The sequence below is a fragment of the Acyrthosiphon pisum genome, chromosome A1 (assembly GCF_005508785.2).
Source record: "Acyrthosiphon pisum isolate AL4f chromosome A1, pea_aphid_22Mar2018_4r6ur, whole genome shotgun sequence".
In the NCBI taxonomy this organism is placed as follows: Eukaryota; Metazoa; Arthropoda; class Insecta; order Hemiptera; family Aphididae; genus Acyrthosiphon; species Acyrthosiphon pisum.
This window is the reverse complement of record NC_042494.1, coordinates 100,555,495-100,583,378: the sequence shown is the minus strand read 5'-3', so window position 1 is coordinate 100,583,378 and position 27,884 is coordinate 100,555,495. Positions and strand designations below refer to the sequence as shown.

Here is a 27,884-nt window from a genome sequence, read left to right as displayed (position 1 = left end):
TGGATTGTGTGTGCGAGGAGAGTAAATAATATATGTGCCTATCGATTTTTGAATTTTTTTCTGATAGGTAATGAAAAAGTCCTAAAGGCTTCCGTGTAGCTCTATCTATTGGTGGGGAATCGAATCTAGATTGTATACAAAGAAAGTATACTTTGAAGAGCTTCGTAGGTACCTACAGTTTACCCAAGTATGAAGAAAAACTTTCATTAGCAGTCCAACGAATTCAAATTAAAATACTGTAGGTACGGTAAAACATGAACTTTGCTAGTTTGCTCTACATGTCATAGAGTTCATTCTGCGATGATGTATCATTCTTATATCATGTTTTATAATGTATACTTATCGTGTACCTATGTAGTACCTATTGTTATAGCATATCATTTTTTTTTTACTTTTTATCAGAAAAAACTGAACAAGTAGTTTTTCGTACGTAATTATTATTTATTAAATTATGTAGGTAATAGTATACGATATTTATTAAATTTACCTAAATACATAATATTATATCGAATTTATATAATTATGTTTAAATAATATACACGCGAGCCGTCATGATTTTGACACTCGTGTGATGGTGCATGTGGTTACTTGAATAATTAATAACAATACCTTCACAGTTATACCAGTATCTCATAAACTGTGATTTTTTAAACGCCTTTAACGTTATATTGACTCAAGTATTATAGGTTGACGTGTCATCTATAATATACATAATTGTCTGATCGTCATAATGTATTATAATTATTATCCCTCAATCGAAATATTATGTTTTGGTTCTGTATACAAATATTGTTACACTGATGATGTGTATTATCCTTTAAATAAATAATAACATCTAAAGTAATAATTAGTAATTACTATCGTACATTTAAAAAATAAATAATATAGGTACTAAACATTTTATGCTTATGTTAAACGTGTCATGTGTTGAACGTGCAATAATAATAATACATCGTGCGCTTATACGCAACTTATTGGGCTTAGTAATGACTTTTAAGTCCGTCTCTGCCCGCGAATTACTCGTAAACTAATAATTTTTTACTTGTCTGAAAATCATTGTTTTCTCATGCTTGAAACATATAATAATAATATCGGAGAGACCTGCAGTCGGTGTATAATGTGAGTTGCGTTACAAGTTAGGTATTATGTTACGGATTTCGGGCGGCGTTTACTATAATAAAATTCTGGAGATTTTTCGTTTTTGTTGTATCGCGTAGTTGTAATTTTGTGGATATTACAAGCGAAGGAAGTTTACGTAATGCCCCGTGCGTGAACCCTTTATCGTTGTTTATACGACGTTGTCTGCGGGAGAGAAAAGAACAACTCGTCCGTGATAGGCCTATCGTACTATACACAGTAGATCAGTTGAGATATACGCGAAGTTACAACAACTACTGTTATATTACATATATAAACCGGTCACGAGTGTGCTCCGAATGTAAAAGGCGATACCGGATAAATTGTGTGCACATAGTGTAGACCGTAGGTATAATATAGTGCTTGTGTACACGCCACATTTATAACTATTATATGATACGCATACGATTTAAATTACTGCGTGGAATGAGTCTAATTTATCAAAAATAAATTGTATTGTTTAGTGGGTTTTGGAAAGACCTACAACATATAATTATGTATTTTACATATTATTATTATATTTTAACGATTACATAATGAACGGTAATGTCCGTAAACGGGAAGTGATAAACGGGAAAAATAATAATATTAGGCATTGCCTAATACATTATAATTAGGGCCCAAAAGATTTATGTGCAAAATAAACTTATGAAATATATTATACATAATTACATAAGTAAAACGTATTTTGGTATTTGTAAAAATATATTTTCAAAAAAATCTGTAAGAATGATCTGTAAGAAAACTATATTGGTACCTACTATTTTAATGTACAAAATAATAAAAAAAAAATTTTTTTGTTTATTTTTATTTTTATTAGCATTCAGTTTAAAACTATAATTGCTCAACAATTATTATATAATATATTACATATTGGAAACATATTTAAACATGAGATAAGAAATATAACAAAGTTTTAATAATATAGGTAATTAAAAACATTAGTGAGGTATAACTATAAGTATAATACCTTGGATGGACTATTGTGTAAATAGTCCATCCAAGGTAAATAATCAAAAAATTATAGCTAATATTTATTTTTGTAATAACAATAATTATGTTAATAGACAAACATAATAGCATTCAAAATCATTTTTTTTACATTTATCTGTTTATTATTTTTTTTTTTGTAAAAATGTCGTTTATTTTGTGAAAATATACAATCGATACAATAAATGGTACAATAATTAAATTTGATTGAATATAAAATGCGGCAGTGATAAAAAGACAATGAATAGTACTAGTTTCACATTAGAAATTCCTGGACATGGATGACATTTATTGGTTTTGTAGAAAAAAATGAATCTACTTAATATGATAAGAATTGAAAGAGTCTATCAATTTTACAGTTATATTAACATTTATTTTAGCTTTAAAGTGATACTATAGTATTTTTAATTGATACTGTACATTAATTGTAGGCTTTAACGGTTATCTCCAAATATCATTGTATTTTGCAAACCTTCTTAATATTTTTAACAATTTCAACTATTTTCTTTTATGAACCAAATTCATCACATATTGTCTGTTATAATAATTATTATTCAGAAATATGCATTGTTTATTATGTATTTTGAATCAAATATGCAAAGGTAGGTATACAAAAATATATTTTATAGAATATTGTGATATCACGCAAAAAAAGTGTCGCCGCTGGATGGCTTCTTGTAAATCAGCTAATTGATGATAACCTGTATCTCTGCTCATATCCTTAATGTAGAAAAAAATCATTTACAGATTGTGTACATCCTATTTAAAAATATTAAATTATAATACATAAAAAATAAAAGAATATCGGGCTCAGTCTAATATTATTAGGGCCAGTTGCACCGTCTACGGTTAAACTTCGATTAAGCTTAATCACCTGATAACAGATATTTAACCCGGCAAATTCGGCCGATTAAACTCCGGTTAACTTTAATCAGAGAAGGTGCAACTGGCCAGTATTACCATCTCCCGTTAAATTTAACCGACTCCTAACCGGCCGAATTCGGCCGGTTATAAAATCTGTTATCAGCCGGTTAAGCGTAATCGAAGCATACCGATGATTGTAATACTGTAAAAGAGTGTTCAACCATGTTATAAAACGAGTAGATTTTTCCAAGTCAAATGTACACAATTATGCATTATGCATTTATGCCTTGTACAATGTACGTACATTATAATACATATAGTACCAGGATAGAATAAAAAAACTACGGTCGAACGTATGTGGTACATCAGATTTTGTTTTCGCTTGTTTTCACGAGAGTGATGACTGATGAGGCTTAAACACGTGTGGTTAATTTTGTTAGATATCAATAACCCATTTAAACGCATGTATCCACCTGGATATGTGGTTGTTTTATGTTGACAAAATGAAACAAAAAAAAAAAACATTTTTATTTTAATGTAGGTACCCATTAAATGAACATATTTATTACTTGATGTAGTACCATGTACGTATAATATTGTGACGTAATAATAGTGGAATGCAGACGGATATTTTCGTTATCTGCAGACCGTCGAGACTCCCTGATTCGCGTCATAAAATAATAATATTGTAATTACATATTATTATAGAGTAATACACCTATGCACAGATGTCGTGTGTTATATATTAAGTATATATATATTATATATATATATATATAAGTAAGTGTATATATTGTGTACAAATACCCAAAAAACTGACAGCTCACACGAAAAAATTACGTCGAGCTTATACTTTTAAGTGAAATCACGTTCGTCACGCACTAAAAAATAAATGTCGTTTTGTTTTCGCAGTTGGTCGTATTTAAAATAAGTTTGTCAAAATTAAAAACATTTTTATGAAAGTAGAGATAGATACCTATAGGTATTGCCTACACAGACATACGAGTTTCGCTAATGTCTACACGACCGTCCTGGACGTGAACTGTCATCCGGACACCGTACATTACATATTGTATACCTAATATTATAATACGATGATGGCAAACAAAATTATATAAACCATATTCTCGATTTTGTGTCGTGTGTGCGCAGCTGCAGATGGTGTTTTTTAGCCGTACGCATGCAACCGCTGTTATCATATGAAACCGACGACGACGGGCCCGGCTGATTTCAAAATTTTTTTTATCGTTGCGGTTCTAACACTTATAGGAATTATTATAATATGACGTATATTATTATATTTTTCGTTTCTACGGTCTCGGATTTAATCGAGTGCGTCGAATTCGCGACGGTTTCAAAGGCTGCGTAGTGCGTACTACAAGTATACTTGCGTTGCCCGCAAAAAAAGGTAAATCAGGTGGATATTCAATTCAACAGGCGTAATACTATTCTGATCGTTGGCTATATGCTGTACGCTTATATACATTTTAACGTTTTCGGCTAAGGTGTTTTGCGAACGGAATTTTTTATTCATTCGATTTTAAAGTTACGGTATCCGGAAGTGAAGACATTTAGAGAAACCAATAAGAAAGAAATTCATTTTTAGATATTAGTAAAAACGCAAAAGCAAATTAATAATCAATAGATATTTAATTTAACATAATTTGGCTTTTTGATAACAAAATATTTACAATCAAAATGTGTTTAACATAAAGCATTACGAATATAATATTATTTAAAATTATTATAAGAAATAATATGAAGTTGGCCCATATAAAAACGAAATTATTATAAATATTTTTTATTATTATTAATTTATTATGACCACATAACTGCGATTAAATATTAAATTGTAATTATATAGGTAGAAGGTATACTAATAATTTTTATTGTTTATTGTGATCTATGCGATAGATAATAAACCACAATATTATTACCAGCTTGACTAACTAAAATATAAAATCATTTCAATTAATAACTATTATATCGGGGTTACCGCTTATCAGATTAAAAAAAAGGTTCATTGTTTTAATGCATATTTTATTTAGCTACGACCTCTTTCGAACAATTTTAGTCCAGACTTAACATGCCGGCCGATCAAGGTTTGGGACGCTTGTAGAGTTGTATACACTGGTTTCGAAAGGCTACATAGTATAGGTACCACTTATAAGCCGACGACGAAAAACTGTAAAGGCTGATGGTCAAATCGCGTCGATAAGCGAAGACGATGATTAAAATTAATATAATATATAATATTATTATCGTCACGATCAATATACAATAACTCGGCGAGCAGGGACCTTGGCCTTCAGTCGAACCGCCAAAGACTGCGGGCCCGACACGTCCGCGTCAATGCCACTGCGGGCGCGGAGAAATGTTTACGAAAATGACGAAAAAACCAAAAACAAAAACCCATATCGCAATATATAATAATAATATACATAAACGCGCGATACGAGTACGAAATAAAAACAACAAAACGCCGATATATGGTTATAAGTACGAAATACTGACACGTATGTCATGATAGCGGTGCGTATATAAATATACATACATTATAATATTATAATATAATTTACGGTAACAGGTCCGATAGTGATCATCAAATCTGCAAGTCGTTTACTGGTCTTCGCGATCAAGTGCATAACAATAGTTTAACGCGGTCTCGTGCAACATATACACCGCTGTAACCGCGTCCCACTGCAGCGGTCACCGCACTGTAGGTATAAGAAATTAAGGCGAGTTTATATACCTCGTGAGCATATTATTATACCTGGGTCCCGGTCGACCCGCAATGTCCGGTTTCCACGCGGTGGCGTTGGCGATGGCCGCGGTGGCCGCGGTGGTATCCGGCCGTGACCATAGGGTGGTCGGCTTGGACGCGCCGGCGGACGTGGCCGCGTACACGCTGAACGGCCAGAACATCGAGTGGCCGTGCACGTCCACCAAGAGCGTTTACGCGGACACCGGGCGGTACGTGGCCAAGAACGTGATCGTCACTAGGGCCCAAGTGTGGGGTGACCGGGCGTTCGTGCTCACGCCCAGGTTCCGGTCCGGCGTGCCGTTCACCGTGTCCACTGTCCGGCTGGAGTGCGAGCACAGGTGCTGGCCGGTGCTGGTGCCGTACCCGTCCTGGGCGCTGCACGACGAGGGCGATCCGAACGCCATACAAAATGCTGTCGACGTGTACTTGGACCCGACCGGCGTGCTGTGGGTGCTCGATAGCGGGTTGGTCAACACCATGGAACAGCCTGTCCGCCGGACCCAGCCCAGGATATTTGCCATCGACGTCAAAACCGACAAGGTCAGTGTTACAGCGTTTATATAGTTGGATAATATAATAATATAATATTATTCCCTACATAAATACGTTTCCAGTCTACTAAATAGGTTAGGTTAGGTATACCTATGGTAATGTGATGACATTTTAATACTGATATAGCGTCGTGTATTATACAATATGAATTTCGAATTGCATACTTAAGAAGTAGGTACATTTGAATTTTTTACGTCGTTTAACAACTGTGTTTTGAATTCCATGGAAGTATGCATACCTACTCATTTTCTATAATTCAGCAGTCAGCACAAAAGTGGTAGTAGGAAATCGTCGGGAATGGAATTATTACCTATTAACTTATTTTTTTATTATTTAATATTTTTACAGATTAAAACCGAAAGTAAAAATAAGAATAATTTATTGGTAAATATTTTAATCAGTTTCGGAAATTAAACTACGATTATTTTATGAGTGAACCCATTTAAAAATTAAAACATACAACATTTTCAGTTATCGAAGACATTTTATTTTGTATGATACTTCTTTTCGTTTAGCTTAAATTAGAGGTTGAATGTGATAAATTTGCAGATTAATTACTTCCAACCACAATTAATAAAAACAACTTTTCGACAAAATATAATTTATACATGATATTATGCGATATGCCATATTTATTGGACCATTTATCCAGGCTTATTCATGTATTATATTTAGGTAAGCCATTGTATATTCATATTTCAAATAACGATTGCCAATATATAGACTTTATGATTGATAATATTATGTAAATTACTGTATTATATGCGACGCAAACCAATGACATATTACACAAGGAAATAGGGAGACAAATAGCTATTATAATATTATAGTCTGACTCCCTCAAATAGCATACCTATACCTACCCCCTGGTGTCACATTCACTCAATCAAATTTATCATCGGTATTTCGATTAACCTACCCAAAGCCCTATACGAAACTATAGGTGGATATATACGCATTCGTTTGTATCAAATGTCTCCAACTTGGCAAAATGATTTAAACATTATGCAACTGTAGTCTGTAACACCGTATCGAAAGTTCATGACCAAATCCAATAAGAATCTAATTTCCCTAAGTATATAAAAATAAAAAAAAATCCCAACGACGCGAGCATTTTATAGTCTGTGGTTGTTCGCTAAGTGTTTTTAAATCGTTTTCTCGTATATACGAATTTTAGAGTTTATCCCTATATTTCTCCTAAACTATCTACGCGTAGTTATGTTTTATGTAACAAATCGACTCGAGAAGAGCCGTTTTCATAAATTTCGTATTATATTGGTATACGACTGCTGTTGCGGTGTCCTATCAATATATGGAAAATATATGGAATTGAATCGCGTATACCAATGTAGTACCCATATAAACGTATTTAAACCATATATAAATGAAAGATCCAACGTCAGTACTATAATATTATATAATATAAGTGTGCACAATATATTATTTTTTTATATATGCATAAATAGTATAATCCATTTTTTATCCTGTAAGAGCTTATTTATATATGATCCATGCCACTGTATGCTAGTATTGTTTTCAAAATAAGTATTATTCGAATGCTGTACAATATACATTATTATATTTTTATACTTAGTTTATTTTAAAATTTTTTTTTAAGATCTAGGATTTTCTGGTGGCTTTAAATCTTCTCCAATCATACGCAACTTGGAAAAATCCTAAATACGCCACTGACTCTAAATCTACTGGAACCGTATCGCAATCCAATATTATATTGCGCATTCAGTTATGTTTGTATATAATATTAATATTCGATCGAAAGTGTCTCTTGTACCACCCCTGCGCGTGGCTGCTAGATGTAGTCTGTAGAGTATATTATTGCTGCGTGATAATTTATAATCTGTTCAACGCCAAAAAGGATTTCCCGAACCCTTCTCTTTGTCCATTACACGCACCCTCTAACACTTTCAATTGACCCCCCGTCGAGTCCAGACTAACCGCGTGCGACAATCGCGATATCTGCCGGTTCGCCGCCCCCCTTTCCCCTCGGCCGCTCCCCATCGTAAATGCTCTTATGCCCAAAACACCGGTGAAATTTGCGTTATTGCGTAAGGGCGACGAAACTTATGTCGTTGTAATTTAAATCATCTCTGTCTCTCTTTCTATATATCTGTAATATAATATTGTAAAGGGGTCCACTGTTGCGTCATCGCTTGTCGACTTCCAAAACGGTACTATATAATAATATAATATACGTATTGTGATGGTGCCTATGCATCGTATTATAGACTTTATAGTGTATAATATACAATCACGTGGTACGATAATAATATTATTAATATTATGTATAATTTAAGACGATAGAGCAGGGATGGGCAACTCAAAATAACTAGCGGGCCACTTTTAAGTACTTTAAAATCTAGCGGGTCGCAGTGCATAGGAGAGAGCAAAAAAAAAAAAGGTCCTTTAAAAGGACAAAGGTACAAGCTGATTTACCAAGTATGCTCGCGTGTTCGGGTTATTAAAAATTCTGATTCTTGGAATTGTTTAGTATAGGTACCTACTTATAAGTTATAAACTTTTTTTTTCAGACACTCAGATTTTTATACCATTTAAGAAATGTCCTGTGGCGATACAAACTATTTTTTTCAAATAAAAACCACTTATTTGTTACTATCTACATTTTTAAACAAATCATTTTTTACTTAAATGTTGATGGATAAACAGGTTAACAATACCCATCTAAATAAAAATTACTAAACTTTATGTACTAAGGTTAATAATTCTTACTAATAGTTTTACATAAAATAAAAATAGAGGTAATATTTAGTCTAGTACTTATTAGTTATTATCCTCAGACAATTTTTACAAATTATAAAATGCTAGTAAATGTTAATTTTAAAATCATTATTGACCACATACCTAATATTTTTAAATATTTTTAACGAATTATTATCCTTAGTTTGTATATACATTTTAATAATTCAAAAACTACTTATTTAAACTTTTATTGATAAACATCAAAATTAAATAAAAATTTTATCTGCTTAAAAATGTACTGTACAAAAGAAGTTTAAATTACCACAGAATAATACTACTTAATAGCATACAAAAAGTCTAAGTACTTGAAAATATGGTATGTTGTAAGTACCTTTATACATTGTATATTGTATAGTACAATAAAAAATTCTAAAAACTATAATTTGAAGAAATTCGTTATTATATAGGACAAAATAGGGGTGAAGATACCAGGTGAAGCGGTGAATTACTCTGTATATATTTTTTCAGTTTTATTAATTTTTTGTGTAGTATATAATGTCATACGCTTTATTTCCATTAGTTTTTAACTTTAAAAATCTACCAAGTTTTTCAAGTTTAAGCTTACACCAAACTCCTGTCAGATTTCTTTCAAAAATCCCGCACTTAATCTATTAATGTACATAATATTGTATAATATCATTTTTTGCATTTTTTCGATGTATATAATATTAACCAATATTCACAAGAACGTATTTCACGTACAAATAAATACATAATAATGTATTTATGTATTTATTTATTATGTTTTATTTTTTAAGTTATTATTAGGGACTCAGATGTCCCATTCAATACAATTATCTAAATACCTACACTAACGTTCAGATATTTCACACCTAATATTGTATTGACGAATAGGTAGATAATATCTTGTAAAAAGTTAATTCAACTAAACATTAAATGCTAAAGTTTAAATGTAAGTAACTTATTTTAAAAATAAATATAAGTTTGTTTTAATTAAATTCCTAGGTTTTGCAGCTATTTGAAACGATATGTATTTTTATAAGCCAATAGAAATTCGTATGAGTTCTAGCCCCTAAGCTCATTAAGAATAGTTTTACGTAGGTACCCAGTGGTTTAAAAAGATAAAAAAAATACCTCAAGTACAAAAAAATGTATGTGGAAGTTCAAAAACTTTTTTAATTGTGTTTTTAAATTGTACTCTACAGTACTACAGTAGGAGCACTAATTATAAGCTATGTAGGACATTTTTAAAGAGAATATGTCGATTTCAACATTATCGGCATCTAATATCTTTCTTGTTACAATAATGTTTCATTGACGAATATGTGAAGTATTATAAGTTAAATTGTTGTCTAGGTATACTATCCTATATTATTTTGTCGGGTATGTTGACCTCCATAAAAAATCAAATATAAATATATATATACTTGCAATATGTTTAAATTCATTTATATTTTATACGTATATTATGAGTACCTACTGTTTAATATTTGTATGTGTAAATATTTAAAAATCAATTTTCACAATACTATATTATACATTTATACCTGATTACTCCGTGAGATAAAAGCTAAAGTACCTATTCGATTTAATCAGATATCATAAAAACCATCAGTGTTCTGAAAGATAACATATTTGAGTAAACAACCATCCAGAATAATAATATTCTATAAACAAACATTTTTTTTTTTGGTTTACTGCTCGATTTAGATTGTATCTTTGCTATAGGTAACAACAAATAGGCACTAAACTGACCTTATGCTGCTATTTGCAATAACAAACGGACGGTTAGATTAGAATTATAGATATCATAATAAATATAAAATATGCTCTTTAGGTTTTAAATAGTTTCAAACAACCTACACAATTTTTAAATCGATATTAGATTTTGTTTTGTACTGTTTAGTTTCACTGCTGCTTGCAATAATAGTGAAACATAAAACCGCATTTTCTCTTTCACATCTCAAATAAAATTAACAGTTTAAATAGGTACAGTAGTGGTCATATATGACTAAAATATATTTTATAGGTACTTGGTTTGTTTTAAAACTTTCTTAAGATGTTGGTATTATGCAGGTTAATAAAAATTAATTTGTTACTGACTGGTTGATATTTGCATAACATAGTCTAAGATACAATTATATTTTATTAAAAAAACAATAATCATCTACCTATGTTAAAAACGGTTTTTAAAAATGTCTTTACAGTGATTATGTAAAATTAATAAGCCATCTGTATTTTTAAATTCTATTTAAGATAACTCTTGAACACTTCAAAACAGAGGTATAATAATTTATAATGAGTGTTATACATTTAAAACACTTATTTAATATTTTACATAATATAGGTACGATTTTCATTTTCATTTTTATTATAATTAAAATACATCAGTGAATTTATTCAAGCCCGAAATAGGGGTGGGGGCAGAAGAGGCCACGGTCCCGGGCCCACGGATATCAAACAATAGTGGGCCCCTGGCGGATACTACGATTTTTTTTTTTTAATCAGAAATATTTAGATACGATATATTAACTTTTCCTATATGCTAACTATATTGATAATAAATAATAATTTTATTGATGTTTTGGAGTTAATTAATACCGATGACATAATTAAAGAGTTTGCTTCCCAAAAGAAATAAAAAATTATTTATACAAATAACATTTTTATTTTGTACTATTTAACAAAGTAAATAATACATTTATAAATTAAAATATAATTTTGTTCTTAGTCTCTAAAATATATTGTGGGTCACCAATATTTTGATAATGGTCATGGGCCCCTAAATTGTTTGGCACCGGAACCAAATTATCTTAATCCGGGCATGAATTTATTTTAAAAATCGTGGTTTTGCTGCATCAATAATTGTCACTAAAATATTACAATTTGAAATTGGTTTATTATTTTTTTGGCTATATATTATAATGTTCATAATTAATATAGTATACTTGCTTACATTTAAAATTGGTTCTAAGTTACTTTTACATGCACCCAACTTAGAAATAGATTTTAGTACCTAGTAGTTGTAATAAATAATAAGTATATATCACCCATATAGGCGTATTTAATAAATAAATATAAGTTTGAATCTAATAATTGTAAATTAGGAGCAATAAATAATTTATAATAATACTATTATAGACATGTGACTGGCATAATAGAATATTGAATATGCAACCAGTAGCAACAATTATTATAGGCGTGAGAATCCTTCGAATTCGGCCCTGATCACCGGTAACTTTTATATGGTACCTACATCAAATGATAGTTTATTGAGTCCTGCAAAAATAAACGGAAGAATTAATAAAATCAGAAACACTTTTTAAAGCGATAATATTTTATGGTTGTAAAATAATAAATACACATTGTGAAAGATATCTGTCTTGCAGTGTTGCTATTATAAATCATTTTGGTTAATTCGTTAAGTCAAGAGTATGTAGGTACAGATATACATATTACACGTCCTCGGTTTATTAGATCTGTCTAGCCATGACCCATAATGTGTGGCCACAATAAAAAGCTTACGGCGACAGATATAGGATGAAAATAACTTAAACCATATAAATACTTGCACACAATACATTAGGTGCTTAAATTCTACATTCATTCACGGTATAACTCTGTTCTCTTGCATTGTGCTTGCGTTTTGTCTACCAGATTCGATCTTACACTACTTTATGTCTTTATGCCAAAAGTTATCAAATAGTTAGCAAATATATTCTCGAAGTTATCAAATAATTTTGAAAGTGTTCACAATTAGTTTAAATGTATACGTTCTTTAGGCGAAATGCAATGTGATAGTCGTGTAAAAGTTTTCAATATAAATATGAAAATAGGGACAGACGAAATCATATGCCTATGAAATTTATTTTCAAAGTTAGATAATTGAATAATTAGAATTTATTATCATCATATATAACATTCACTTGGTATGAGTTTAATGAGCAAATTGATATCGAGATTCATTAAAAGATACATTGTGACGTGACCTAGATCACATAATATATTATGAGCATAACAAATGAATTGAAGGAGAGTGAGTATTGAGTATGATTTACACAAATACGGAATATATTATTTGATTATTATAAATATTAAAATAATATGTGCCATGTGGCTCAACCGATTAATTGCTCCGATTTATTTATTAGATAGACAGACATAATTCATAAATATCATGCTCAGAAACGTAGTAGGCATTTCATTTTTTTTTTTTTATTAACGTTTAACGTCTTTCCGGTCGTCGTTATTATACAATTTTCGCTGTTATAAAGTTCTGACAAATTTATTTAAACCATTTTTATTTTTTTAATTTGTTAAGAAAAATTATAAAACCAATTAGCTTATTAATCGTATTCCTAGATCACTGTACATTTTTTGTTTGAAAAGCATATTAATTATTTACAATTTCACATAATATTTCGTATTGGATATTTAAAAATATTTAATCTTTTGCAAACATTATAACCCGTATTGCAGCTTCGGGATTTATCTCTTACTAATCGTGATAATGTTACTTATATTATTTTTTAATTCGAGATAGGTACCAGCATGTATTCGTTTTCACATTATTAACATAATATAACGACCAATTTTAATTTACCGTGATCATGCGTTCCTCAAGAACGTTTCTGTTTTATTAATTTCGATAGCCTATACTGAACGATAGCGACCACCTTGATCCCCTTTTCGACCATGCCAAATTTCATTCTGATCACACTATTTATAAGTCGGTTTAGATTTTTTCACTAATCCGTTATTAATCGTATGTAGTACTATATGTACATAGTATTACTAATATATATCTATAATAATAATAGTATATTATATGAATTCGGAAGCTGCAGAGGTGAGCGCGCACCAGCTGCGATCGAAATTGATTTTGCAAGCAATAAGGGGACGTGAGTTTCGAATTCGTACCAATGGAATAATAATTGTTGTCGAAGTATTATTTACAAATTACGTGTGCTCGACATGGTTGGCGGTGGTGCAGTAAGGAAATAGCGCCACCTCAGCAGGCGTTTAATATAATATTATATTTTTAACACGCATTATAATGTGTTATAATAATAATAAATTGTTTCCAACTTAACACGGTGTAAAGCATCCGTAACCCATATGAAAACGATTAGTGTTAACGGCGATATAGATGCATTTAAACATATTGGTTGTATAATATTATGTATAAATTATAATCGTGCATAATAATGACCGCCGCGTGTGACGACACACAAAGACTTGACCCAGGCAATTGAACGAATATACGAGTACAATATTATTATTATTTATGCGATAAAAAATTAGCATATGATAATAAAATAAAATAAATTATATTATAAGTATGCGATCAGCGGTGGTGACCTGCAGTAAATGGTCGAACCGCACGATTGCAGCGTGCCAGGATTGGCGGTCTTAATATAATTATTTGTTATCCATACGAGAATTTAGTCGGTACTCAGTCAGTCCTTAATGTGCTCCAACCAATTCGAGACCTATGTAGGTAGGTATACGGCAACCTTGATTGAGTGATATATAATATGAGGCAAATATATCGTGCCCTTAGGTGGAGATTTGATTGCATTTATTTATTTATTAATTTTTTTTTTTTTTTTTGGGGGGGGGCTAGCCTTATTGAAAGTAAAATTACCCGTAGTACCACACCCAGATTACTATATTTTAAATGGTCCATGCAATGTTCATATAATTTAATTTTAAGAAGAGAACTGTTGACATTTCTGGAGGCTATGTCAAAGTTATTAATATATTATATCTATATAGTAACATTTTGCAGTCATACCCGTAAACAAAAATACATTTTTAAATTTCACGAGTGAGATGTATTTGTCTTTTATTTTATATACATTTATTTATTTATTTATTTACTAAACGTAATAACATTCAGTAATTTTAAAATTAAAATCAGAGATTTTAATGTAATCATACTATTATAAGTCCATGATGTCCATAATCATTCCAATAAAATTGTTGAATCGGTTATTCTAAAATCAAAATCCAACGTTTACAAAATGTCGATATAAATATTAATAATATATTATTTTTGTATGATTTACGATATAATATATTTGATAGTAATATGGAACGTACAATTTATTTAGTTTTAGTTTAATACTTTAATCAATATTATGCTATGGTATTATCTTTTGGGGACAAGCATATGAGTCTCATATTCATTCCTTGAATATTGCTTTAAATAATATTATTAAATTTATATTTAAATTACCTAGACTTACAAACAATACATTTGTATAAAATACTTAATATTAAATGTTTGTATAATAAGAACCTATTATTATCTTTTCATAAATTTAAAAATAACACTGTTTATGTTAATCGTACATATTATAATACACGTTACAAAACAAATATTAATTTAAATGTGGGTACCTCTTTACCGCAAAAATTTCGGCATGAAATGTTCTATTTCAATGGCAAACAAATTATGGAGACTAGTGGACTACTTAGAATTAATATACATAATTTTAATAATGTAAATGATTTGAAATCTTACTTAAATAATGTTGATTTTACACTAATTAATTTATGATAAATCACTAATATAATATGTAATTTATATGGCATTATAAATATTTAGCATGTCATTAACAGAATTCAAATAAACTTTCCAACACAAGTTATGCTTATAGGGATGCAAATCTTTGTATTATTTATTTTATTTTATATATACAGTTAACATCTGAACTCACTAGTTTTTTTTAACTTGTGAAATAAATAAATATATAAATAAATTTTAAAAAATACAAATTTTTACTGGATTAACTAGTTTTGAGAAGAATATAAAGAATATAAAATTAATTTCTAACGTTCCAAAGTCTTATTTGCATTTTAAACTCTTGTAGTTATAACATTATTAATATATAACTGAAATGTAGCTTCAGAATGATGAATATCAGTAATATTTTTTTTCCCGATGGTTAATTATTTGAGAATATGTATTTCTTCAAAAATTTATTATTTGACTTCTAAATTTTTTTTAAATAAAAATCAATGCTAACGGCGCCCGGGCTGAAGGATAAGGATCCTCTTTTCCGACCCCTAGAATTAGCACTATCATAATATTTCGGGGCATCTGCAAGCACATAAATCTGCGATAGTTAGATCTATAGAGTGTCGTTTACACTGGTCACTGTTCACACTTTGCGCACATCAATGAGCTTGTTTCCATCACGGTTCATTTATAATATGTATCGTGATAATAATATTATATTATGCTCGCGTGTGTTCGAGGTCGCGTCATGACGCGCCTTTACGTATTTCGTTATTTTGTCACGGCAATTAGCTATAAGTATTAATAATAATACAATACAACGTGATCTATATTTAATAATATTATTATTATAAAATAATACTCCCCGTGATATTATAATAGTAATAATATAATAAAAATAACAGAAAACAATCTTTATGATCTAATAATATGTCGAGTAAGACTACGTATAAACTATAAACATTTTCGTTCAAAATATGTGATTAACTAAATTCAACGACAAACTGTGTACCTAAGGTTTTATAATATTATAATAGAGGTACCTAATATACATGATAATGTATAATATAATGTAACTTGTGATTTTCATTAAACGTTATATATTATATTGATGATGATAGGATATTTTTTTTAGTTAGGTACTAACTATACTATAGTACTAACTATCTACTTTTTATACGTCTGATAAGTTATAATATTATCATTTATTATGCAGGTATACGTTCTTTATAAATTTGATTTAACGTGTTTAAACAATATGCATATTATTATAACATATCCAAAGAATCGGCTGCAACCGACTGATGTCGTAATGTTTTTCGAAGAAGTTTAAGGTTTTTTGTGTAACTACAAAGACCTAATTAATTTTAAAAATGTGTGAGAAGTAAACCGATATTATGTGTTGTGGCGTTGAGAAATTGGAGCAGTTTCTTAAACTATTTTTTGTTTGTTACGCGTAGCTAGTTATACTATAGGTATACATCATCAAACATTATAATATATTTTTTGTTCTCATCAGATGATGTAGGTACATGTGTGTGAGTGTTTGATAAAAATTAAATTTCGGTTATTAATAATTGTTTTCTTTCCTGGAAACGGTTGCTACAGTTGCATTTCTCCAGTCACGTAAAACGCTATATTTTGAGCGTCATTTTTCCCCGTAGAAATAGTGAGTAAGGCGGCCCGCACACCAGAGAAATTATAAACACGAAACTTGTAACATGAAACACGAAACTATAATTGCATGAAACCAGCCGATATATTTACATAGGGAAACACACACCGAGTTTCATGCAACTAAATTTATTTATAGTTTACGAAATTGATAACACGAAATTTGTTATTCTGGTTTCATTATTTCAGTTTCATGAACATTTTCACACAGTCATGCACATTGCACGTTTTTAGTTTTTACTGAGTGAATTATGCTCTATCATATTTGATTTATAAACTTATTTACTATTCAATATTTTTATATTAATACTAATATTTATTATTAATATATTAATACTTAAAATACTAGTGCTAGTTTAAAAAACAATATTTTTTTCGAATTTTTCCACGGACTGAAATAAAGTAAGTTGGTAGAAACATATTTTGTACACTAATCAATAAAACAAAATCATACTTAAAATTATACTTTATATACTTATTTATTTATATTCATATATTTTTTGTTCAACATATTCTGTAGTTAATTAAAAATGCCGAAAAAAGAAGATCCTGTCTTTAATACACTATTAGTTGAAGCAGTAGAAAAATATCCATGTTTGTACAATTATAATTTAAACGAATATAGCAAACGTGAGTCAACCCAACTAGCTTGGGAAAGTATTGCTAAAGAAGTAAACGATACAGGTTAATGTTAATATAAATAACTATTTTGTATTGTAAATATTATAATTATTATTATTGATATATTGTAAATATTATAGTATGTAAAAAACGATTTTTTAAAAATTTTTGAACAAGTTTGGGAACATCAGATTGGGTAACTTGTTATTATTTATATTACTTACAAAGTTATGTTAATAATAAACATAACAATTAGCTACTGAATATAACTAAAAATATGTTTAAAATTATATAGATGCTAAATATTTTATTCAACTGCGTATTTCCACTGCCACGGTAATGAAACTTCTGGTCTTAAAAAATAACTTGATAAATATTCTCGCACAGAACTTGCTGTCGATAAATTATGAACTGCTTGTTGGTGTTGTGTTAAATGATGGGGAATATTAATTTCATCTTGACTGTTTATATTTTGTGATTCATATAACTTTCCCTCAGTTTTACGTATGTAATTGTGAAGAGCACAAGCACATTTTACAATAGATATTACAGTTGACTCAGAACACGCGATTGGTGTTTCAAAAACTCTGAACTTGGAAACCATCATTCCAAAGGCGCATTCGACTGATTTTCTACCTCTACTTAATCTGTAATTGAAAATTCGTTTTTGATCGTTTAAAGTCTTCTGTGGATATGGTCGTAGCAAATAAGATTTTAAAGGAAAAGCTTCATCCCCACAAAAATAATATGGAAAATTGGGACCTTCGTTGTCGTGTGGTAAAGGTTCTGATTGTGGAACGTTCATTCCTCCGATTTCTAACCATCTACCCAAACGAGATAATCTATCACACCTCCATCGCTATTTCTACCCAAATCTCCAATATCCACAGTGATAAAACAGCCATCTGCGTCTGCACAAGCAAGTAGTTGTATTGAAAAAAAACCTTTATAATTAAAATTTCTTGATCCTGTGTTATTGAATTTTTTTATGCGTATGTGTTTGCCGTTGATTGAGCCCAAACAATGGGGTAGTTGCCATAATAGATTATAACGTGCAGCAATATTTTTCCATAGTTCTAAACTTGGTACTGGTAAATAGGTAGGTTGTAGACACTCCCAAATAGCTTCTGTCGTTTCTGCAATTATTTTACCAACAGTAGTCTCTCCTCTCATAAAATGTTGAGCCAATGCTCTAAAATTACACCCAGTGGCTAAAAATCTGAAATAATATTTTTTTAATAGACTTAAATCAATTTTTTAATATTTTTTAATAATCTAGTTTTAATTGTCAGAGGCATTTTGAAAAATATTTCCCACATCGTCTACAATGGGGGATACGTCCAAATAATAAACCAATCTTAACGAATTTTTTTGTGTAGATTTGACATAGGGTTAAGAAAATTATTTATTATGAAAATATGACAAATAGCGCTACAATTAAAATATAATATACAAAAAATGATATAATATGTGAATCGTATAAATTATTTAAATAATTAATTCTAAAAATGTTTAATGGTCGATATTAATCAATAATATCTAAATTTGTTTAGTTATAAACTGTAAAGAGACGTGGAGGAATTTACGGATTGTATTTACAAGAAATATTAGCAAAAAAAGTGGATCAGCTGCAAAAAAAAAATATTACCTTACAGACAAGATGCAGTTTATAAGACCTTATCTGAACTTGAAAAAAGGAAATTCACTACCGGGAAATTTACCTTCTCCTACACATGACGACGACAACGACCAAGGCGCATCATCTTATCAAGACAACTACAATAATACAGATTTATGCAATAACATAACAATAACCGAAGAAATTCCTTCAACAAGTACAAATAATATTGTAGAAAATAAAGTCGTTGGCATTGAACCACCCTTGAAAAAGAAGAAAAATTCAAATAATATCACTAGTGTAGATGAATGTGTAATAGATTATATTAAGGCTAAACAACGTACTTCAGAGGAAAATCCAAAAAAATTATTTTTGTTAAGTTTACTGCCAGATTTGAATGAAATGAATAATACACAATTTAGAAAATTTCGTACTCAGGTGAATGTTTTGATTGATGATATTTTAAAAACTACACAGGATACTAGTCATAGTAACAACACAAGCTTGTGCTCTACACCACTAAGTTCATGGGTTAGTGAATCCTCATCAGGACTTGATTATTTACCGTGGAATCAAACTTCATCATCAGGAACAACATTGACAAACAATTTGAGTAACGTGGATATTTCAAACGCAAACGTGGACATTTCAAACGCAAACGTGGACATTTCGAATACGATGAACCAAGGATACTACATGCCTGATGCCTGAATGATGTACCTATACAGTATCATTTTTTTATACACATATTTATAAAACTGACTAAACATACTTAGATACTTGTTGTATATTTTTTTTGAATAATCAAATTATAATTAAAAATTAAAATTAAATTATAATACAGAAATTACTTTCCAAATAATAAATTAGTAGTAATGTATGTAATTACCGTAATGTAATTAAAATTCTTTCTTCTACTGGTACTGCAATCCTGAAGTTTGTATCTTTTTTGAAGATTTTTGGTCCAACTATATGTACTAAATTATCAAAATTACTTTTACTCATGCGGTAAAATGTTTTAAATTTATCTGGATCACTATGTAATTCATTTGCAACAACACTAGTACTAGAGCATATATTAGATACATTTATCGGATGTACCCAATAACGACGTTTTTTTGAAATTTTTTTTTGACGTGCCCACCACCAAAGCAAAATCACGTCGTCCTCGTCAGACGACATTTTGAAAACTAATCATATTTCGTTTATTCTATAGTTTCATTGTTTAAGTTTCTTCAATATACAGATCAACGTGAAACTAGTTTCTGAAACCGATTGCATATAAAAAGTTTCGTGTTTATAATTTCTCTGGTATGCGGCCCGCCTAATATAATTCAAACAGCTCTCTGCAGGCACCGAAAGACATAAATCATGAGTCCGCTCTTCGGCCAAAAGTTTTCTCAATAATAATATTGCCAAACGATTACCTACCTACTAATTTATCGCGTGAAACGAAGATGAGCGAGTATTTGACAGTGTCAGATATTCTAAATCCTGGCGGAGATGCCAATCAACAAAATAACTTTACATTTATTATTGTCGATCAATTAATTGAGAGTTGTATTCTAGTGAAAGTTATTTCGAACTGTTTTGTTAATATCAAGACATTATAATATATTATACAGTACAATAGTACGCGTCATATTTAGCTTATGTGTACCATAGTCTGGTAGGTAGGTACTATATTGTTATATGTGTAACATAACTATACCACGCATACAATATTATAATATTATGATATCTGTGGTTCATGAAATAATATGCAACTGGAATTCGTTGTGGGCGGTAAATGGTAATATTGTAATGTACGGTTGTCGTTGTAATAAATTGTGTAGTGGTACTATTATTTTGTGTTTACTTTACAATCGATTATTCCCATAACGCATTCAATATATTGTACTCATTGAAAGTATTTAATTGTGTTTTGGTACAGTTATAGATCACAGGATCATAGGTACAGGTTTGGTAGTTGAAATGAGTTATAAAAATATAATATAGAACAGTAGTCAGTAGTACATAATACAAATATCTACTTTCATATGGTTTAATTTTTTTTTTATATAAATCAAAAATCTTATTTAAGATAATTTATTTAATAAATACAGGGAGTTGAATTAGGTTTTAAACCAGGTTTGAAATCCAAGGTTAATCCAAAAACCGAATAATGTGAAAAGCAGGTTTCTACTCGAAAACCAAAACCCGACAACATGTACACACAGTGAACCCCGTAAGCTGAATTCCGATAAAAATTAACCAGTTTTACACTCTGAATTTGATATTATCATGTATTGTATAGTTTCATGATGATAAAACGAAAACTGACAAGCAGTACACTAAGTACCTCTATACCCGATATTATTATAAAACTATTATAGGGTCGTAGAATTTGTCATCATCGTATTTATTTTCGATTATAAAATAATGATATATCTGTATTAGACAGTATACGCTCATGTACAAAGAAAGAACAAAAAAAGAAACACCCGAGGTTATAATATTGAATCGTGAGTTGCGGAATTACAGGTGATTGGAAATATAGATAGACGACAGCCAATACCTACGTGGTCGGATAAAAAAGGAACATATAAATCTTATTTTATAATGTCGACGAAAACGACAAAAAGAAATTGGCGTGAAAGTTTTTTACAAACCGTGAATGACTGTATAAATAGTAATAAGTAATAAAAGAAGAAAGAAAAACGCCAAAGGCTCTTTTATCTGAAGTGTGCTGAATTTTGTTTCAAAAATCGAAAGCCAAATCCAAACGGACGTTAAATCAGTGTAAACGATTTCGACTGCAAAATAACAATATTGGTAATAAAATATAGTAAAGCCCCAGAGCATTTTTTTTTTTTTTTGAATGGGTAGGTACATGATGGTCATGGATGCATAGGGTCCTGTGATATAGATGTAACGTTATTAGGATTTTTGATGTATTAATTTAATTTACAAATTTAAATTTTTAAGTGTGAAAACATTGTTAGATTTTATATATTAATGTGAATTAACCTATTATTTAACTTAAAGGTAAGAAAATTATCAGTGTTTGAAAGTTAGATTTTTACAGTATTTTTATTTTGAAGTGAGTTATAATATGAATTTTTAAATTGTAATATTTAATATTTTACATACCTACACACAACTCACTTAAAAATTATAATATCATTAAAAAATACTAACATACAATCCAGATAATGTTTTTATACCTTATCATTTGATAATATATCAATTTAGTCTAATATTAAAGCTGTAGGTAACAAACAACAAGTAACAACACAAAATTTGTTAGGTTGACTGAACGCAAATTTGATAATATATACGTATTTGTCTCTTTTAACTATTAACTTTATGATCAACAATATCTGAAAATACGTTGGTAGTCAAAATTAGATAGATAAATAACCATCGTATATTTTAAGGGGATTAAGAAACCCTCTAAAAGTTTTGGGGATGCTTATAGTCCCCTCAAATCTCGCACATGCAATATTCCCACATGGCCATATGCGTATATAATATTATTATGTTTGTATGCGCACAGGTAGTCAAGCAGATCGACTTGTCGGGGCTGGTGTGCTCAGCCAGCCGGCTAAACTACATCACGGCCGACTACGGAGATGACGGGAGGGTGTTTGTGTACGTGTCGGACGCAGCCACGCGGGCGGTGATCGTGTGGGAGGTGGCGGCGGACCGTGGCTATCGGGTGGTGTTGCCGAAGGCGATCACGCACGACTGCACCGGCCGGCGGGACGTGCTTTATATCGCTCTGGCGAGGGGTCTGACTGCGGGCGGCGGCGCCCTGTACCTGACGTACCTGACCAGCAACCGGATGTACAAGATTGACGCGTGCAACCTCAGGCAGGGGTGCTCGGAGGGCACCGTCGTCGACCTGGGCCCAAAGCCCGACAAGATGGTCGTCCTGGGCACGGACGGTCGGACCACCGTGTACTTCCGGTACCGGGGCCAGGGCGACGTGTACGCTTGGGACACAGACCGGCCCGATGACGGCACTTCATTCGGCCCCGACAGGTTCGCGCTGGTCCGGAAGGCCGACGACTGCGGCCGGTTGGCCACGCACGTGGCACCCGACAACCAAGGCGGCGTCCTCTGGATACTCGAGAGCAACTTTCCGGATTACATTTCCGGTGCGGTTGGCTGTCTGGGTACCAACGTCCGCTTGCAGCCCCTAGTCGCCCAGTGTGGCGAACAATGCAGATAACAGCAGCTACCGGACGACTTCCTGCTCCAGCCACAATACATCCAGTTTTTAATGTTCCGGTAAAACATTTCACTGCACACTTAGTGTCTCCGTGCGTTTGTATCTGTAAGAAATAACATATTTTTCAATTATAAGCAGTCATTGCCATGTTAAAATATCTACATACCTAACTGTTGTGATTTATACATAATATTTTTTGTGTCGTCCAACTGGCCACCTCAAATAGTTTTAATTTTCGTTTTGGTACTTTTTAAAAATCTGCTATTGCTCATATTTAGTAGAGCTGATTTATGTAAAGTCCAAATACATTAAAGGTTGAATTATCGATTCACATTAAGTATGTTAGTAATGTAATTCGTTAAACTTTGGTGAGAAGGAAAGTATAGAAGACAAGTGGGAGACGCCCTCTGTAGATATTATACACGTCACATAATATAATATATAATGTTTTGTTTAGGTGTATCCTTGTAGATGGTATAAATATAAGGCACGTGCTGAATATTTTATCTATACCTAATTGATTAATTATAATATTTATTATGTATATAACATATTTATTCAAAATATATTTTAAAACAAAATTCAACTTTCAAGGCGTGAACTAGTTCGCAAAAAATATAAATTAAGCAGGTGTTCAATTTAAGTATGTACTAAGTACATGATATATTAAGTAGTATTGTAACTTTTACAAAAAATAAATACATGTATAATATTATATAAATGTTAAAGTGGTTATTTTATTTCAAAACACTAAAGGCTCTGTCAAACAGAAAGCGTTATTTTCACGCGCATGAAATCACCACGCCTACGAGCTATTTACCGCTTTAACGCGTTCTGTTTGATAGAGCCTTAAAGTTCTATAATTTTTTTTGGAAAATATTTAAATATAGATTTTCAATGCTCTAGGTTAATCATTTATCCCGCGAGATGGTCTGCTGTTGCAATAAAAATCAATCGGCCAATATAAAACGCAAAATTACCCATTTCCCGCAAACGCCCAAGATTTTAAGTATACGATAATAGTAGGTAACGTGTTGTTTTTATCGGCGCGGGCTAATTGCATAGTTATTATTGGAAATATAATAATATTGTATAATAGTAAGGAGAACCAAAATATCTTAATAACTATAAATAGAATATCATTTGCATATTATAAATCGCTATTGCAATAATCACAATCCCACGGCCGCGGTGGGACCTGTAATAGAACGATATTATCATTACCATCGAATCCACAGCTTGGTTGGCCAATACTGTTGGTCGGCGGCGGAGGCGGTGCGTATTGAAAATGTGGAAATCTGGTACTAAACAATATATTATATTGTACGTATCGTTGTGAGTGTAATATTAAGTATATACAATAATAAACATTAAACCGATTAATTATTGATTATTGTTTCATACCATACGAATACACTTACTGCAATCGTATAAGGTTAGAAACAGGCGATCCGGAGTCGAGACTACACACGACGGCTAAAAATCCATTGCCATAACGAGTACAAAAGTACAACACAACATACAATGTTATAGTACATTCACTTTTCAAAACATCGTCGCACCCTTTTCTGATCTCCATTACACCTATTAAAACAATTTCGTTATTCTAATTTTTTGTCGTTTTTCGACACAATATCACCATCGTTCCCGCTAGACAATAATAATAATTATACGAAGTTTTTCGTAAAACGTACCCTTGGACGGACCCGGGATGTCGTGTGGTCTACGTAGTGCAGCTATAAATTATAATATTATATTAGTACCTACGCGCGCATATACCTACCTTCGTTGTTCTTGTTTACCCGGCCGGTTACCGATACTACGGTTGCGGTGGTTGTGTCACGCATAGGTATACACGTACATAATATAATGTGTATATTGTATAGGTATATTAGCTAGGTGCCTACGACCCACCACGCGCGAAGGTAACCTACGGTGTCCACCGTCCACGGTGCGCGCACGAATTCGTAAATTATGACAAGAGACAACAGATATTATTATACCTACATTCGAATGGCATAAAACAACGGAGGCATAATCGCTGCAGATCGCCTTGAACCACACCCTGTTGTGTACTTCGCACTGAAATCCCGCGTGACCTATAAATAATATACCTAACGTAACGGACGCGGGAGTATAATATTTAATAATTAGATTTATGCATTTCCACTACCCGTGCATGTACCCATAGGTACACACTCTTGTATAATACACATATACCTACCATGTACAATCCGTGAACGTACGCTGGTTTTTTTTTTTTCTATTTGTTTTTTTAATTTTTTGCCCAGGAAACGGACTTTGTTGCACAACAATTATTATAATTACGACGGTGTACAGTGCTGTGTTTGTTTGAATCACGTATAGTTGTTGTAGCTGGTAGCTGCGGAGGTATGCACATCAGGTGAGCGCGTGCGCGCGACTATTGTTCAAACGTGTAATGAAAATTATCGTTTTTTGGGTCAGTCGCTTTTAATTGGCTCCGAACATAAAAGGTGATATTATATTATTATTATTATAATACATCTGCAGACGTGATCGGCTGATGTTTGTTCGCAGTTACATTTTTCAACTCGAAACGACTGAATACGCATAATTATTATAAAATATTAAAATGTTTATTATTACGTCGAGTTTTGGTTCGCCGTACTGCGATATGACGGTTTTCACAAATTGCATTTTAAATCAACGCGAGACAGCAACCGTATAATATAATATGTATATATTTACTTCAACTATAATATTATTTAATTTCAAATACAAATATATATTATATATTCTAGTCCCCTGGGGAAATGAACGCATTTTTATACGAATTATACTTTATTATCAAAAACCGTTCGATAAATATGAAATAGCTCGAAATATATTTATTTAATATTTTTTGGTATAGGTAGGTACATTTATTTTACGGTAGCTTGGTTGCAACTCGGGTTTTTTTTTAAAATTAATATTTATCATCGTATACCACCAACCGCGATTGTCCATCGGGTTCGTGCCATTTATACTGTGGTTACTAAAATATTTCACGAAAAACAAATAGTAAATAAAAATAATAATAATAATGCTGTAGTTATCGTCGTTATTATCATTATTTTGTTTTTTTAATGTCAGAATTTAATATCTTTTTACTACATGCCACCATCCACATTCGATTGCTTTGAAAATAAAACAAAATGCGAGCAGACGACATAAAACTACCTGTAGGAGATCAAAATTCGAAGATGAGAATTATAAGTCGTATAAATTTGTAGTTACACATTATATAATTATATGATATAAAGACAAAATATGCCAGAATATTCGAGCTATCAGAGTAAGTGGAGTCCAATAAGGTATTAAGACGTATAAGGTTATACCTATAGCTTCCGTTTTAGGTATACCATCTATTTTTATAAATAAACTATACATAGTACACACGTATATATCATATATAGGTTATATTATATAGGTATAGTAGGTGATAATAAACTTAAAACGGAAGCAACTTGTGATACTTGTGTTTAAAGGTGTTAGATGGTCACCACTATGGTGTTTGGACCACTGAGTCAGACTGTGGTTCAAACTGTAGTGTGCGGGGTAGATAGTCCAAGCCGGACAGGACAGTATGTCGTATCAACAATCCAGTAATAAATATTTATTAAAATTAATTGTAATTATATTATATGCTATAATATATAAATTAGAAAACGTATTATAATTTATAATATAGAACGTGTCTAGTAGAAAAACATTTAAACATTTCGCCCTAATTCATGATATAATATTATAATTTAGTGGGTATTATACGTATGTAACAAATCATTTTATCAACTTTAATTTATCGTCATAAGAATACAAAATGTATTAATTTAAAATTTCTGTGAAAGAGAGGGAAAGAGTGAGAGAGAAATAAGAGAATATAATTCTTTACCATACTGTTATAACTTTAAACTTATGATATTATTAAATATTGTGTCTTATTAGTTATTAATAAGTTTAATTTTTAAACGACTAATTACTAAATAATTAATATTCACTTTTAAATTATTTTACTAAAATAACTACAACTTTTATTCAAACAATTTAAATTTAAACAGTTTTTTTTTCGTTAAGGGAGCTACAGTGACTTTTAGACCAATAAGCTAGACAATTTGGAGGAATTTGGTTTGACAGATTTTAATTTTGAAAATGGATTATGATT

General features: G+C 31.0%; 2 protein-coding genes across 3 annotated transcripts; one reads left to right on the top strand and one right to left on the bottom strand.

The window, feature by feature from the left end:
- Positions 1 to 3,992: 3,992 nt before the first annotated feature.
- LOC100164289 (protein yellow-like) lies at positions 3,993 to 23,862 on the top strand. 2 transcript variants are annotated; one of them, XM_001944914.5, is made up of 3 exons: positions 3,993 to 4,399; positions 5,579 to 6,295; positions 23,024 to 23,862. In XM_001944914.5, the coding sequence occupies exons 2-3, from the start codon at positions 5,786 to 5,788 to the stop codon at positions 23,699 to 23,701; spliced, it is 1,188 nt and encodes a 395-aa protein (XP_001944949.2). In that variant the 5' UTR covers positions 3,993 to 4,399; positions 5,579 to 5,785; the 3' UTR covers positions 23,702 to 23,862. The 2 variants fall into 2 exon arrangements, with proteins under 2 accessions (XP_001944949.2, XP_016659074.1); XM_016803585.2 differs by lacking the exon at positions 3,993 to 4,399 and adding an exon at positions 4,829 to 5,523.
- LOC115033804 lies at positions 18,684 to 20,747 on the bottom strand. Its single transcript, XM_029487901.1, has 2 exons — positions 20,375 to 20,747; positions 18,684 to 19,086 (listed from the first exon to the last, which is right to left on the bottom strand). The coding sequence occupies exons 1-2, from the start codon at positions 20,665 to 20,667 to the stop codon at positions 18,684 to 18,686; spliced, it is 696 nt and encodes a 231-aa protein (XP_029343761.1). The 5' UTR covers positions 20,668 to 20,747.
- Positions 23,863 to 27,884: the final 4,022 nt, after the last annotated feature.